The 16,198-nt window shown below is 58.4% G+C and overlaps 1 protein-coding gene across 3 annotated transcripts in view; it reads left to right on the top strand.

Annotated features, from left to right (window-relative positions):
- Positions 1-15,198, top strand: part of SLC8A2 (solute carrier family 8 member A2) — a 71,840-nt gene extending 56,642 nt beyond the window's left edge. For 2 of the 3 annotated variants that reach the window (XM_054010217.1, XM_054010218.1), the window contains exons 3-8: positions 487-590; positions 1,690-1,707; positions 10,152-10,276; positions 11,202-11,301; positions 11,806-12,081; positions 13,463-15,198. In XM_054010217.1, the coding sequence (XP_053866192.1) occupies positions 487-590; positions 1,690-1,707; positions 10,152-10,276; positions 11,202-11,301; positions 11,806-12,081; positions 13,463-13,839 (1,000 nt within the window). In that variant the 3' untranslated portion in view covers positions 13,840-15,198. The remainder of the gene's footprint in view (positions 1-486; positions 591-1,689; positions 1,708-10,151; positions 10,277-11,201; positions 11,302-11,805; positions 12,082-13,462) is intronic. The other variant, XM_054010219.1, reaches the window with a different exon arrangement.
- Positions 15,199-16,198: the final 1,000 nt, after the last annotated feature.

The following is a 16,198-nucleotide window of genomic DNA, read 5'->3' as shown; positions in this document are numbered from 1 at the left end:
CTGTTATAATCAAACAAATCATCAAACTTACAAGAAAATAAGAAACGAGATATATAGGCAAGCAAGCAGGCTAGCCTTAAATGTGTCTCACGGACCTGTTACGTATGTCAGTTGGTTGCCAGGACACTTCTGTGGTTGAATTATTTACCTGTGATCAGAACTTCCCCTTAAAAACTCTATTTTCAGCTGCCCAAATGCTTGGGGTTTTTCCATGGGGTCATTTATCTGTGCAAAGTTCATAGGTCTTAAGCCTTATGCTAACTTGCGGAAGCTGATGTCTTACAAGATACAGGCCTGTAGGTTTCTTGCATTGCTGCTGACTAGAACGCAAAGCAGTCAATATAATAAAGGCAAACTAGCCATCTGGGCTACAGTGGCCCCAGAGAGATGGCGATTTCCTCCCCCCCGCCACCTGTCTCTCCCCTGCCTGCAGCCCAGGACGCCGGTTCTGCTGACACCACTCTCTGGTTCTCTCTGTCTCGGCAGGAAAGGCCTGCAGGTGAAGATTGTGGACGATGAAGAGTATGAGAAGAAGGACAACTTCTTCATCGAGCTGGGGCAGCCGCGCTGGCTGAAACGGGGCATCTCGGGTAAGGGGGGCACCTGCTTCCATCACCAGGCTGGAGTCGGGGATCCCTGCTTCTCCGCTCACCTGGTCTAAAGCTGGGGTGGGCCAGTTTGCCACCAGCTCCCTGTCCCTCTGTGAAGCGAGGCAGCATGTCCCATTGTGAGGGTAATCGCAGTCAGGACTCCTGGGTTCCAGTTTTGGTGTGGGGAGTGGGGTCTAGTGGTTAGAGCAGGGGAGGGGGCTGGGAGCCAGGACTCCTGGGTTATATCCCAGCTCTGGGAGGGGAGTGGGGTCTAGTGGTTAGAGCAGGGGGGCTGGGAGCCCGGACTCCTCGGTTATATCCCTGGCTCTGGGAGGGGAGTGAGATCTCATGGTAAGAGCATGGGGGGGGAGCCAGGACTCCTGGCTTTGAGAGGGGAGTGGGGTCTAGTGGTTAGAGCAGGATGGGGGGCAGGGCCGGGAGTCAGGACTCCTGGGTTCTGTGTATTCATGGCTCTTGGGAGGGGAATGGGGCCTAAGGGTTCGATCGGGGTGAGTGTGAGTCAGGACTCCTGGGTCCTGTTGCCCGTTGTGGGTGGCGGTGGTGATTTCAGGACATTGTGGAGGGCAGGCTGAGCCAGGGAACAGCAGGAGACCTCAAACGCCCCAGATTTCTTGAAGGGGCAACATGAGAAATTCTGCTTGGAGAACAACCCTTGCTTGCATCCTGCCTGGCCGGAGGCCTTGCCCAGGGATTTTGATGCATGTGCATTATGAATCCAGTTGATCAGAGCCAGCTGCTCCGGCCCCGGCATAGGCGAGAGGACAGGGCTAGAGAAACCGGACTGGAGAGATCAGAGGCTCAGTGGGTGAGGATGCGTCTCTGGTCGCTGTGCCAGTTGTGACTAACTTGTATTACAACCTGCTGCCCGTTCAGCGGAACGAGTTTGTCAGCCCGGTTCCTTGCGGGCAGGAGCCCAGCTGGGAAAAGCCCAGCTTATGGGCGATTGCCCCACTCACTCCACTTCTGAGCCCGGCCTCCTGCCTTCAGCCGGGATCTTCCCTCTGGTTCCCCTCTGCGCGGCGCTGATCCGCTGGTCGGGCTCATGGCATGTTCTTTCTCCCTCTCTCTCTCTCTGCAGCTCTCTTGCTAACTCAAGGTAAGACCCTTTCTCCTCACCTCATCCTCTCCTCCATTCTGCCCTCCCCCACACATCTATCCCCCAGCCTCCCCAATGTGTGGGTCTCCAGGGGGCCGGGGCACGGGGGGACTCCCAAGCCGTGTCGGCCGCCCATCGGAAGAGCAGAACTCACGCCGGGAGTGGGGTGTGCCGGAAAGAGAGGCTCCCGCTTTCTATTAAGGTTCCACGCCCAGCAGCTTAGGAAGGGTAAATACGTAACGAAGAGATGGGTTGCGCCATAGACCCCAAGGCCAGACGGGATCATTTCTCACCATAGACTCATGGAGATGTCGGGCGGGAAGGGACCTTGACTGGTCATTAAATCCAGTCCGCTGCACTGAGACAGGACCAAGCCAACCTAGACCGTCCCTGACGGGGTCTGTCCAACCTGTTCTTCAAAACCTCCCGTGACCGGGATCCCACAGCCCCCCTTGGACGCTTGTCCCAGAGCTTAGAGCTTTTCCTAATATCTCACCTAAATCTCCCTTGCTGCGGTTCGCGCCCATTACTTCCTGTCCTACCTCTAGCAGACGTGAGACCAACGGATCACTGTCCTCTTTAAAACATGTCTCCCACCCTGCCCCTCCAGTCGTCTGTTCTCCAGACTAGACGTGCCCAGTTGTGGTTGCTGTCCTCTGGACTCTCTCCAATTTGCCCCCATCTTTCCTAAATCACTGTCCCCAGAATGGCACCCAGCATCCACAAGGGTGACCAGACGTCCCGTTTTGGCCAAGCCAGGCCCCTTTTTTAAGCCCTGTCCTGGCCACCCTGACTTTTTTGGGGGCAAAAGTGGGCATGTAGTTGGCAGGAGCCAACGGGACAAACGCCCACTTGTGCAAAAACATGGGGCGGGCACCCTGTCATGGAGTGTGGGGGGACACAAGGCCCTGCACCCCCGGCTTCCTGCGATTCACCATGACTCTCAGCCAGCCAGTAAAGCAGAAGGTTTATTTGGATGACAGGAATACAGTCCAACACAGGTCTTGCAGGCACAGACAACAGGACCGCCCTCAGATAGGTCCATCTTGGGGTCCCAGGGCCCCACAGCCCCCTCGGGGGGTCAGAGCCCCATCTGCCTCCCAGCCATTCCACCAGCCAGCTCCTGCAACTCTCCCTTCAGCGACCCCTCCCACAGCCTTTGTTCAGTTTCCCGGGCACAGGTGTCACCTGGCCTCTAACCCCTTCCTGGGTTCTCATGTTACACGCTCAGGTATTCTCCTTCGGTCAGTCTCCCATCCCCCAATGCAGACTATCCTAGCCACACTCCCCTGTCAGCATTCACAGACCACAGTAAGAACAGTCCCAGTTCATCACACACCCCTAGCAGGGCAAGGAGGGGTGAGCAACCCCAGCCCCACAGAGGGAGCAGGCCGGGCTTGGACGAGAGCCCTGTACCTGGGGGATGCAGGGCTCTGGCCACTGACTCAGGTCAGCCTCATGCGTGGGGGGCTGGGGGGGGGCAGGGTATGGGCCAGCCCCATGCACAGGGCGGTGGGGGGGGGGAGACAGGGCTTCTCTGAGGCTCCCCAGTGCCGAGCAGAGAAGGACAGTTACCTCCCATGTCTTACATACAACACTCCTGTTCACACACCCCAGAACGACACGCACCTTTTTCACAACTCCATCGCATTGTTGACTTGTATTCAATTTGTGATCCACTCCGCCCCCCGTCTCCTGTTCAGTCATACAACACCCCCCCCAGCCAATCCTTCCCCATTTTGTGGTTCTGCATTTGATTTTTCCCTCCCCTAAGTGAAGGACTTTGCCCTTGTCCTTACTGAATTTCCTCTTGTTGATTTCTGACCAATTCCCTAATTTGTGAAAGGCGTTTCGGCTTCTAGTCCAATCTCCTCCGGAAGGCAAGCCAGAGACCTTCCCGGATTAGTTGCTGTTTGGACTAGAGCAGAAATGTTTTAGAAACATCTTGATTTCAAAATGGCCAGTAATGGAGAATCCACCAGGCCCCCGGATACGTTTTCCCACTGGTTAATTACCCTCATGGTTAAAAATGTGCACCTTAATTCCAGTCGGAAATGTTTCCAGCTTCAACTTCCAGCCAGTGGCAAGTGGCACTTTAATAAACAGCAGCACAACAGATTGCCGGTAATAACTTATGACACCTTCTTCCGACGTGCTGCCTGTAACATGCACGGCTCACGTCTGGGCCGTTCTGGTAACAGCTGTTGATCGGTCGTTAACCCTTTGTAAGCCATTGATGAATGGAACCATAATACAAAGCATGCCCCGCGTCACTCCGAGGCCATGATACGACCCATTCATTGTTATGAAAAATGGATTGGCATCATAACGAGGTTTAATTGTCTCTGTATATTCAGGCCTTGTAGAAACAAGATGGGGATGACTCGGGGTGGGGTGGGGTGGGGAATGTCTGTAATGCAGGTTTCATATGTGTCCTCCATGGCTTACCACGTGTGCTCTCCATGGCTTAACACATGTTTCCAGGCTCACCACATGTTCTCCAAGGCTTACCACGTGTGTTCTCCATGGCTTATCACCTGTTCTCCATAACTTAACATGTGTTCTCCATGGCTTGCCATGTGTTCTGAGCCTTACCACACGGTCTCCGTGGCTTGGCGCCAGCGGGCACAGACAGAAGTGAGACCTGTGCACAGCTGGAAGCCAGCTCCTGCTACGTGTAGGGCAGGCCCCAAACACTTCAGTAAAGGGGCCGACAGAAAAGTTCTCCCATGATACACTGCAAAGCAATTCCCAGAGCAGCTCCAGGCCCTCAGAACCCTGGGATACGCCCCCAGGATACGCCCCTAGCACCAAACCCAGATAATGGCAGCGCCAGCGTGGACGTGGCTACCCCGGTGTGGGCATGTGCAGTGGGGGACCCTTGCAGGCGGGCGTGAGTCGGCCTGCACATCGGCTAAGCCATGGGTAGGCTCACTCTGCGGTGCAGATGTAGGTGCCACCCTAGCGAGCCTTGCAGAACATAGGAGTCCCCCCGGCCGGTTAGCTCACCTCTGACAGCAGCCGGGGACCATTTTCAGCAGAAAACGTTGATTGATCCTCAAAACCGCCCGTCATTTCCAGCCCCCAAACTGCTGAATGTTCTGCCCAGAAGACTGCCCAAAACCCCCAAACCTCTTCGTCCCCAAACTACAAACGTTTTGACCAAAATTCCCGCCCCACCCCCCAAAAAAGTGGGCCCCAAACCGCACAATATCCCATTTTCAGCGGAAAATGTTCCATTTTAAAGCATTTGTTTTTCTGATGGAAAAAACAGGAGATATCATGAGCTTTCCTTCGGACAATTTGCTTTGTCGACAAGCCGGTTTTCCCTTAGGGAAGAAAGTTTGGCTGGACCATTCCCTACCCACCCTAAAAATGTACCAGGCCTGCTCTGGCCTTGTCCTGTAGTTGCCAACGGGGTGTCCATGGGCTGTGTGTTTGGCTGGCCGCCTGCAGGCGCCCCCCGGGCAGATAAAATGCTCCGTCCTGCGGGGATCAGCTGGTGGCTGTCAGTGTGGCTGGGCCAGGCTTGGTAGCAAAGGAAGAGGGTGCCAGGCTGGGAGGGGGCCGCGCAGAAGAGCTCGAATAGTGCAGAGAGCTTTGCAGGCAGGAAACCAGGGGCTGGGACTGAGAGCAATTGAGGGTGTGTGTGCGTGTGTGGGAGGGAGCGTGGGAGTGTGAGGATTGTGATGATGTGTGTGTGGATTGTGTGTCTGTCGTGGAGACGTGCGTAGCTCTGGTACGGGCCACCGTCGGAGGCTGGGTACTTGGGAGAACGGACCCAGCACGGCGGTTCTGAGGTGCTTGTGGAAAGTCGTGCAATGCTGTTGTGAACCCCACGGGGTTACCTGCTTCTGAAACTTGGCAAATGCCAGAAACCCCCGGCGAGCAGCTTACGGCAGCCGCTCCGCGATGCTTGCAAAGACCCCTGGTGGGGTCAAGTGATTCCAGCAAGGGGACTGAAGTGGTGTGGGCATGTTGGACAGATGTCAAAAAACCCACGTGCCTGGACAAGCCCTTGTGTGGCTGCCACCTGGCGGAAGATGGCAAAGAGGAGGACAACCGACGATATACAGGAAAGATGTCGCTGTCATGGAAACGGGACGATAACCAAGCAAGAAACGTGGCATTAGACAAGCCAGTTCATCCCAGCTGGGGAGCTGGCCTCATGGCCTCCAATAGATCCCGGCTGGAGATCTGGGATCGCTGATTGGGTCACTTCACCTTGGTCTCCAACCCCAGCTCTCTGGGTTAGGGAAGTATTTGCAAGCGCTGGAGGCTGAGTCACCAGAGGAAAACCCAGGTTCAGTGGTGGCCTGAATCCTTTTGAAATTGCACCAAAGCTGAAGCAGGAAAGGACGAGCCGGCAGCCCAGCGGGGCAGGGCTCCAGCCCTCTGAAGTGTCCTCGACAACATCCTCCTTAGATGGCTACTGGGAGGGGACACATCACACCGAGCTGATTTTAATTAGAGAAGGAACCAGATGGTCGTTATCTAGCTCCCGCGGCGAATGGCACACGTGGCTGGATGTTAATTTCCTTCCTGGAAAGCGTCAAGATGGGTTGTCCCTGTTCTACAGCAAAGGTGCAGGTGTGCACCCACCCACACATGCACTACTCTGCAGAACAGAGGCAGAACACACATGCAAAGCACACATTTCTTTGACCCGGTTGGGGCCCTGGGGGGTTATATCTGGGAAGAGGAGCACTTGAGGCTAGAGTCAGGTATTTCTTTGATGCAATCCTGTTTAATTACAAGGACCGTATAGACTCCTGTTCCCTTGAAACGCGGGAGGGAATCAAATAACAGGAGACAACCACTTTGCTCGCAGTTCCAAGCCCCTTTCCAGGCAGCACGCTGCCCCAAAATCCTCTCCGCTTTTTCTCAGGGCCATCCTACCAATCCTGCTTCCTTCTCTCTCTCTCCGTGTCGCTGGTCTTCCAGCCTCTCTGTCACTTACGCGCACAAACCTTCATAAAACAGCGTCCTCTCTGCCCACATACGCCTTGCATGGGTCTGCGTTTTCGACAGGGACATCTGCCCATGTTTTGAGTGAAGGCTGCTGTTTTAGGGTCCTCACTGAATAGCTTCTTACAGCGGCTACTCCCAACACATAACTTATGACTATATGTACGTGCCCACACATGCTGGCCACGACACATAAACACAGATGCCCACATATGCAAACACATGTACACATGTGCCAACACAAATCATGCGTGCACCAGTTCTTGCACTCACCTGTCCACCCTAACATGCATGGATTCATGCACACACGTGTAAACACACACACACAGCTGTAAACCTCCACATAGAAGCACGAAATACACACGCACAAGTTTTATACATGCCAAGTTAAATGACAAGTAAATTACAAAGCAGATGTTTGTGGAGCGGTCCCCGGGCAGCTCAAGAAACAGGCTACAGCCAAGTATTAGGGGCATAAAATATTCGAAACTTTTCAAGTGGTTTTAGAAATACTAAATGTTCGCTCTGCCCTTTAAAAGGATTTGATATAGGAATAATGTGGGAGCAAAATTTCCAGAACTGTGACGTATCCCTTAAGGGAGCAAGTGCTGGATTCTGGTTAGAGCAGAGACTGGGAGCCAGGACTCCTGGGTTCTCTTCCCAGCTCTGGGAGGGTAGTGGGGGCTAGTGGTTAGAGCAGGGGTGCTGGGAGCCAGGACTCCTGGGTTCTCTTCCCAGCTCTGGGAGGGGAGTGGGGGCTAGTGGTTAGAGTGGGGGGGGGGGCTGGGAGCCAGGACTCCTGGGTTCTGTTCTATGTGCTGCCGCTGCCATCCACTCACTTGCCTGTGCCTGAACTTTCCCCCTGCTGGCTGGTGGCGCCGACCTCCCTGACACTGAGGTTGTGATGCTCAGCTGACTAACACCTGCAAACCCCGCCGGGACCGCCATGGGAGTTGCTATGGCGATGCCAGGTGCTGGAAGGAAAACCTGCCCCCACTGAGTGTCTGATGAGTGAGGTGTCGCGGGGTCTCGCTCAGCGCAGGGTGAGGTGGGCATGTGGGCAGAGACCGTCCCAGGCTGGAGACGGGGGGGTTAGCTGGGACCAGGGGTTTCCATTATGTGCAAGGTTTGCAGTGGGGATCAGTGGCTCTCAGCTCCCCCCCCACTATAAACGTTGGTTCAGCCCCCCTGCCAGGAATTGCAACTGCGCCTGTAGCTTCTCTTCGGTGAGCGGCTGATGGGGAGGAACGCTGGGCTCCTGGCTTCCCGGAGCTTCTGGGGGGAGAGAGAGAGAGAGAGAGAGAGAGAGAGAGAGAGAGAGAGGGTGTGTATAGGGATAGACAGATAGATGATGGGTCCGTATGGGGATGGATGGATGGATGGATGGGTCCATATGGGGATGGATGGATGGATGGATGGATGGATGGATAGGTCTGTATGGGGATGGATGGATGGATAGATGGATGGATGGATGGATGGGTCCGTATGGGGATGGATGGATGGATGGATGGATGGATGGGTCCATATGGGGATGGATGGATGGATGGATGGATGGGTCCGTATGGGGATGGATGGATGGATGGGTCTGTATAGAGATGGATGCATGAATGGATGGGTCCGTATGGGGATGGATGGATGGATGGATAGGTCCATATGGGGATGGATGGATGGATGGATGGATGGATGGATGGATAGGTCTGTATGGGGATGGATGGATGGATAGATGGATGGATGGATGGATGGGTCCGTATGGGGATGGATGGATGGATGGGTCTGTATAGAGATGGATGCATGAATGGATGGGTCCGTATGGGGATGGATGGATGGATGGATGGATGGATGGATGGATGGGTCCGTATGGGGATGGATGGGTCTGTATGGAGATGGATGCATGGGTGGATGGATGGATGGATAGGTCCGTATGGGGATGGATGGATGGATGGATGAGTCCATATGGGGATGGATGGATGGGTCCATATAGAGATGGATGGATGGATGGGTCTGTATGGAGATGGATGGATGGATGGGGATGGATGGATGGATGGGTCCATATGGGGATGGATGGATGGGTCTTTATGAGGATGGATGGGTCCGTATGGGGATGGATAGATGGGTCTTTATGGAGATGGATGGATGGATGGGTCCGTATGGGGATGGATGGATGGATGGATGGATGGATGGATGGATGGATGGATGGATGGATGGATGGATGGATGGATGGGTCCGTATGGGGATGGATGGATGGATGGATGGATGGATCTGTATGGGGATGGATGGATGGGTCTTTATGGAGATGGATGGATGGATGGGTCTGTATGGGGATGGATGGATGGATGGATGGATGGATGAGTCTGTATGGAGATGGATGGATGGATGGATGGATGGATGGATGGATGGATGAGTCTATATGGAGACGGATGAATGGATGGATGGATGGATTGGTCCGTATGGCGATGGATGGATGGATGGATCTGTATGGAGATGGATGGATGGATGGATGGATGGATGGATCGGTCCGTATGGCGATTGATGGATGGATGGATGGATGGATGGATGGATGGATGGGTCTTTATGGGGACGGATGAATGGATGGACGGATGGATGGATGGATGGATGGGTCCGTATGGGGATGGATGGATGGATGGATGGATGGATGGATGGATGAGTCTGTATGGAGACGGATGAATGGATGGACGGATGGATGGATGGGTCCGTATGGGGATGGATGGATGGATGGATGGATGGATGGATGGATGGGTCTTTATGGGGATGGATGGATGGATGGACGGATGGATGGATGAATGGCTGGCTGGATGAGTGTTATGGCCACTGGCTGACAGTAGCATCATCCTGATCACTCGGGATGTGACCCAGAGATTCACAGATTCTGAAGCCAGATGGGCCCGCTGTGATCACCCAATCTGATCCCCTGTAGAGCCCAGGCCAGAGACCTGCCCAGACCAATCTCTGTTTGAACTAGAGCCGAGCCTCTAGAAAACAACCAGTCTCGATTTACACATGCCCATGATGGAGAACCCGCTGCCACCCCGGGTGAGTTGTTCCCTGCCCTGTTACAAACCGACGCCTTGTCTCCAGTCTGTCTCCAGCTTCCCCGTCGGGCCGTCGGACCCAAAGCCGACCAAGCGCAGTGGGGATATCGGCTTTGGGGCGGAGCCCCGCCCGCGGGAGGGGACGTCCCTGGGCGATGGACTACGTCGCCTTCCGCATCTAGCCCGTCCCAGGCGAGACCAGGGGCTGGTCCGCTCACACCGGTGCTGGCCTGGCAATTTCCTCTCTGGGCCTCAGTTTCCCCATCTGTACTACAACAGCACTGCCCTGCCACCCCGAGTGTGGGGACGATAAACATGTTACAAGGGGTGGGGGGCACTCAGATGCTGGGGGGAGGGGGTCCAGCGATGCCCCTGAGGGGAAACCGAGGCGGCGGCTGGGAGGCTCATGGGTTGTCTCCTGTCCAGCCGACGGGGACAAGAAGCTCTCGGCAGAGGAGGAGGAAGCCTGGAGGATCGCAGAAATGGGCAAGCCGATCCTGGGGGAGAACTGCCGGCTGGAAGTCATCATCGAGGAGTCGTACGACTTTAAGGCAATGAGGCTGCTCTCCTCTGCCGGGCTTGCGAGGCCGCAGGGGGCCCAGAGGAGCCGGGAGCAGGCTGGGAGTCGGGATTCCTGGGAGGGGATGGAGGGGCTCGAGATGGGTTGATGAACCCAGTAGTGGTGCGCGTACCCCGGGTTGAGACCCACCGGGCTAGTGGTTAGAGCAGAGAAAGGACCTCCAGACCCCAGTGATCCACCTCCTAGGCCACACTTTCTTCCCGAGCCCTTCGTTTCAAGCGGCTCCCGCTCCATCCCCCCGGCGCAGCGCCTGACCGACTGCGCCCAGCAAGGAGGCGGCGGGGAGCAGATGTAGGGTGTATCGGCCTTCCCATCCGCCCGTGGGGCAGCAGCAAAGCGGCGGGGGGAGGACTATCGTCCTCCGGGGGCAGGTAGAACTAACCCCCCCAATATGGGATAACCGCCAGGCGTGGGGGGCAGCTGGGCTCCTCTACGGTGACTCTGCAGGTTGGTTTCTTTCTTTCTTTCTCCACCACACTCCCTGAGAGGCCGTGGGGGGCGGGGGGGCTAAGCCGAATGACCCCCTTTCAGTGCCAGCCCTGTGGCTTCTCTGGGGCTAGTTTGTCCCTGAGTCCCTTTGCGATGCTCAAGCCCAGGACAGCGATACCCACCCCGCTTTCGAACCCCTAAGGCAGCCAGGTGAGAATTTGGGGCCTGTGTGGTTCCCCCCCGCTCCCCTGCCAATGTGCCCAAGCGCAGGGACCCACTGCTAGGGGGCCACAGGGGGTTCGCTCTCCAGGGCCCGTTCCGCCCACGAGCCTGGGAATGGAGCTGAGATCTGGCCAACTCATCTCGCGGAGGGGCACACGGAGTGGACCGTGCCGGTCCCGCCCTCACCCCTCCCCCCCCGATTTGGTACCTGGAGACTGACTGAGCCCCTCCCCCATCCCCGACAGAACACCGTGGACAAGCTGATCAAGAAAACCAACCTGGCCCTGGTCATCGGCACCCACTCCTGGAGGGAGCAGTTCCTGGACGCCATCACTGTGAGCGCAGGTGGGTGCCGGGGCTGGCCTGGGTATAACCAGCCCCCCGTGCTCCACCCCAGAGGTGATTGCATCTCAGCACTGGGTGAGGGATCCCTATATAAATAGCTCCTGTGTCCCACCCCAGAGGTGGCTGCATCTCCGCAGTGGGTGAGGGATCCCTGTATAACCAGCCCCCCCGTGCTCCACACCAGAGGTGGCTGCATCTCCGTGCTGGGTGAGGGATCCCTGTATAACCAGCCCATGCGCCCCACACCAGACGTAGCTCCATCCAGCGTTGGACGAGGGGTCCCTGTATAAACAGCCCCCATGCCCCACCCCAGAAGTGGCTGCATCTCAGTACCAGGCCAGGAACCCTAGATAACCAGCCCCCAGGTCCCACACCAGAGGGGCTGTATCTCAGTGACAGGTGAGGGATCCATGTATGCCCAGCCCCGCGCCCCACCCCAGAAGTGGCCGCATTTCAGCACTGCGGGGCTGGCACGCTGGCTGACATGCTGCCGTTCCCCGCCAGGTGATGAGGAAGAGGAGGAGGACGGGCGGGAGGAGAAGCTCCCGTCCTGCTTTGACTACGTCATGCACTTCCTGACGGTGTTCTGGAAGGTGTTGTTCGCCTGTGTGCCGCCCACCGAGTACTGGAACGGCTGGGCCTGCTTCAGCGTCTCCATCCTGGTGATCGGGCTCCTCACCGCCCTCATCGGGGACCTGGCCTCCCACTTTGGCTGCACCGTGGGCCTCAAGGACTCCGTCAATGCCGTGGTCTTCGTGGCCTTGGGCACCTCCATCCCGGGTACGGAGCCTGGCACGGCCCGTGAGCGACACAGGGCTGGGGCTGGGCAGTGCCAGGGGAAAGCCAGGGGTTGTGGGGGGCCGCTTTTTCCATGCAGTGTGGTGCTAGGGGGCGCTGGAGTGAGGGGCACTGGCAGGGCTGGGGGGAGCCCAGGGCTGGGCTGGCAGGGGCTGCGGGTCGGGAGTGAGGGGCACTGGCAGAGCTGGGGGGACCCAGGGCTGGGCTAGCAGGGGCTGCGGGTCGGGAGTGAGGGGCACTGGCAGAGCTGGGGGGACCCAGGGCTGGGCTAGCAGGGGCTGCGGGTCGGGAGTGAGGGGCACTGGCAGAGCTGGGGGGACCCAGGGCTGGGCTGGCAGGGGCTGCGGGTCGGGAGTGAGGGGCACTGGCAGAGCTGGGGGGACCCAGGGCTGGGCTAGCAGGGGCTGCGGGTCGGGAGTGAGGGGCACTGGCAGGGCTGGGGGGGGGCTGGGCTAGCAGGGGCTGCGGGTCGGGAGTGAGGGGCACCGGCAGAGCTGGGGGGGAGCCCGGGGCTGGGCTGGCAGGGGCTGCGGGTCGGGAGTGAGGGGCACTGGCAGAGCTGGGGGGAGCCCAGGGCTGGGCTGGCAGGGGCTGCGGGTCGGGAGTGAGGGGCACCGGCAGAGCTGGGGGGGAGCCCAGGGCTGGGCTAGCAGGGGGCTGCGGGTCGGGAGTGAGGGGCACCGGCAGAGCTGGATGGGGGGCAGGGCTGGGCTAGCAGGGGCTGCGGGTTGGGAGTGAGGGGCACCGGCAGAGCTGGGTGGGGGGCAGGGCTGAGCTAGCAGGGGCTGCGGGTTGGGAGTGAGGGGCACCGGCAGAGCTGGGTGGGGGGACAGGGCTGGGCTAGCAGGGGCTGCGGGTCGGGAGTGAGGGGCACCGGCAGAGCTGGGGGGGGCTGGGCTAGCAGGGGGCTGCGGGTCGGGAGTGAGGGGCACTGGCAGAGCTGGGGGGCAGGGCTGGGCTGGCAGGGGCTGCGGGTCGGGAGTGAGGGGCACCGGCAGAGCTGGGGGGGCCAGGGCTGGGCTGGCAGGGGCTGCGGGTCGGGAGTGAGGGGCACCGGCAGAGCTGGGTGGGGGGCAGGGCTGGGGTAGCAGGGGCTGTGGGTCGGGAGTGAGGGGCACCGGCAGAGCTGGGTGGGGGGCAGGGCTGGGCTGGCAGGGGCTGCGGGTCGGGAGTGAGGGGCACCGGCAGAGCTGGGGGGGGCAGGGCTGGGCTGGCAGGGGCTGCGGGTCGGGAGTGAGGGGCACTGGCAGAGCTGGGGGGCCAGGGCTGGGCTGGCAGGGATGTTGGGGTGTAAGGTGTCAGCCCCACCGGCCAGTCCCCAGCCAGGGGCCCCCATGAGCTGATGCCCCGTCTCTCCCCCCAGACACCTTTGCCAGCAAGGTGGCCGCCCTGCAGGACCAATGCGCCGACGCCTCCATCGGCAACGTGACGGGGAGCAACGCGGTGAACGTGTTCCTGGGCCTGGGCGTGGCCTGGTCGGTGGCCGCCATCTACTGGGCCGCGCAGGGCCAGGACTTCAAGGTGCAGACGGGCACCCTGGCCTTCTCCGTCACCCTCTTCACCATCTTCGCCTTCGTCTGCATCAGCGTGCTCATGTACCGCCGCCGGCCGAGCATCGGGGGCGAGCTGGGGGGCCCCCGGCCGGCCAAGCTCCTCACCGCCGGCCTCTTCCTCGGACTCTGGTTCCTCTACATCCTCTTCTCCAGCCTCGAGGCCTATTGCCACATCCGGGGCTTCTGAGCTAGTGTCGGGGGTGGGGACGCTGCCCCCCCCTCCACCGTCCCCTTTGCCCAGAGACACCGCCTGGGGGGGAAAGGAGGGGGTCCTGCTCCATCCCAGCACCCAGATCTTTGAGTGTCCTCGTTTGTTTTTGTAGGGTCTGCGTGGAACCAGGAGCTGCCCCCCCAATCTGTCATGGGTGCAGCCATTATATGGGGGGACGAGGCCCCCCTAATTTTTAGCACCTCATTGATGTCACCTCCCCCCTATGAACAATGCCCATGAACATCGGATCTGGCACAGCCCCTCCCTCCCCCCAGCTTATAGGGGGTGCTTGGAAGTGAGCGTGACCCCTAGGGGCTGGTGAGGTTTGGGGGGATTGGAGGGGAGCAAGGTTTAGGAGAAGGGGAAGCTGGGGGGGGAGTGCTACATTCCCCCCCCCATGGTGTTTTCGTTTAACTTGTTTCGTTCTGCATTGTGCTCTTCTCCTCGAGTCTGGGGGCGGGCTGGGGCATCGGCCGGACACAGGGACTCAAACTGCAGCTGGGCCTGGAAGGGTGATTTGAGGGACGGGGGTGACTCGATCCCCACCCCGCCCCCGGCTCTGGAGAGGTGCAAGAACCAGCAGCCAGATCCCACCTGCGGCGGAAGAAGGGCGCCCCCCCACGTGTCGGCCTGTCACAGGGGGCCGCGCGCAGTGGGGGGCTCTGGGAGCCAAGCAGCTGGGCTGATGGTGTGTGCCCCCCCCCCGCGCCGCACCCCCATTGGTTTCATTGCCGGCCTCTCGCCTCCGGCCGCCCGCTCATAAACGGGGGGTGGCACTGGGCCCCCTGCTCCACAGCCTGTTGTGACGTCCCGGTGCGGACATGTGTATACATACTGCGTGCGCACACACACACACCCTGCACGTAGACACACACACACTGTGTGCACACGCACACACACACACCCTGCACGTAGACACACACACACTGTGTGCACACGCACACACACACAACCTGCACGTAGACACACACACACTGCATGCACACGCACACACACACACCCTGCATGTAGACACACACACTGTGTGCACACGCACACACACACCCCCTGCACGTAGACATACACACACACACACACACTGCACGTGTATACATACTGCGCGCTTACACACACACACTACTGTATGGACACACTTTACACATGCATGCACATGCTGCACATAGACACACACACAAAACGCACTCTGCAAGCACAGGCGCACACACTGCACAAACAGTTCACACATACACTGCACACACACCATGACTCCCATTCACATTTGCACACACACATACTGCATGCACACACATGCACACGCACTGCATTTGTGTACACACACACACACACACACACACACACACACACCAGGCACACACATTCTGCAGGCACATGTGCACACACAATCACACATAAACTGCACACACCCCATTCACATTTGCACACACACTACAGACACACACACATGTGTCCACACACTCCATGTGTACACATGCACTCTGCAGGCACACATGCAGACACTGCACAAACATTCACACATAGACGGCACACACCCCGTTCACATTTGCACACACACACATACGTGCACGCACACACACACAACATGCACATGCACTCTGTAGGCACACGCTAACACACTGCACACACATTCACTACACACACCTGTTCACATTTGCACACATGCTATAGACACACTGCATGCATGTACACACACTGCATGTGTGCGCGCACACCCACTGCACACACATATGCACTACACCAGACACAGACACACACCTGTTCACATTTGCACCCACGCTACAGACGCACCCACACACCACAGAACACACATACAACACACATGCAGACTAGTCACAAAGTGCAAATACACACAGAGCAAACCCCCCCACCATTCCCCTCTCCCAGTGCCTCTTCACACACCCCGTTCCACTGGGCAGGACCTGGCCCACGGGGGCGTCATCATTCCATGGGGCAGGGCACGACCTGCCCCACGGTGGTGCTGGGGTGTGTGTGTGTGTGTGGGGGGGTCATCCCTTGCAGCACCTGGCATCTGATCCAGCCACGTAGCTTGTCAGTCACCACGTGGAGCTGAGGGGTGATCAAAGTCCCAAATTGCATTAACCCCCGAACCGCAGGGGCCTGGCCCCACTGGGACGCTGTGATCTGTCCTTGCCCCCCACCCTCCGAGACCTGTGTCAAGCCATTGATGGGAGCTGTTTGCAAAGGGGGACACAGGGTCCGATCCCTGCTGTGTGAGGCCCATTGGCTTGGGCTGGGGGGGTGAGGATGGGGGTGCATGACATCATTTCTAATACCAGGGATCTTTTGCCTGGCACTGAGAGACAGCCACCTCTGGGGT

The sequence above is a fragment of the Malaclemys terrapin genome, chromosome 20, assembly GCF_027887155.1.
Source record: "Malaclemys terrapin pileata isolate rMalTer1 chromosome 20, rMalTer1.hap1, whole genome shotgun sequence".
NCBI classification, from domain to species: Eukaryota; Metazoa; Chordata; order Testudines; family Emydidae; genus Malaclemys; species Malaclemys terrapin.
This window is presented reverse-complemented; position numbering and strand designations above follow the sequence as displayed.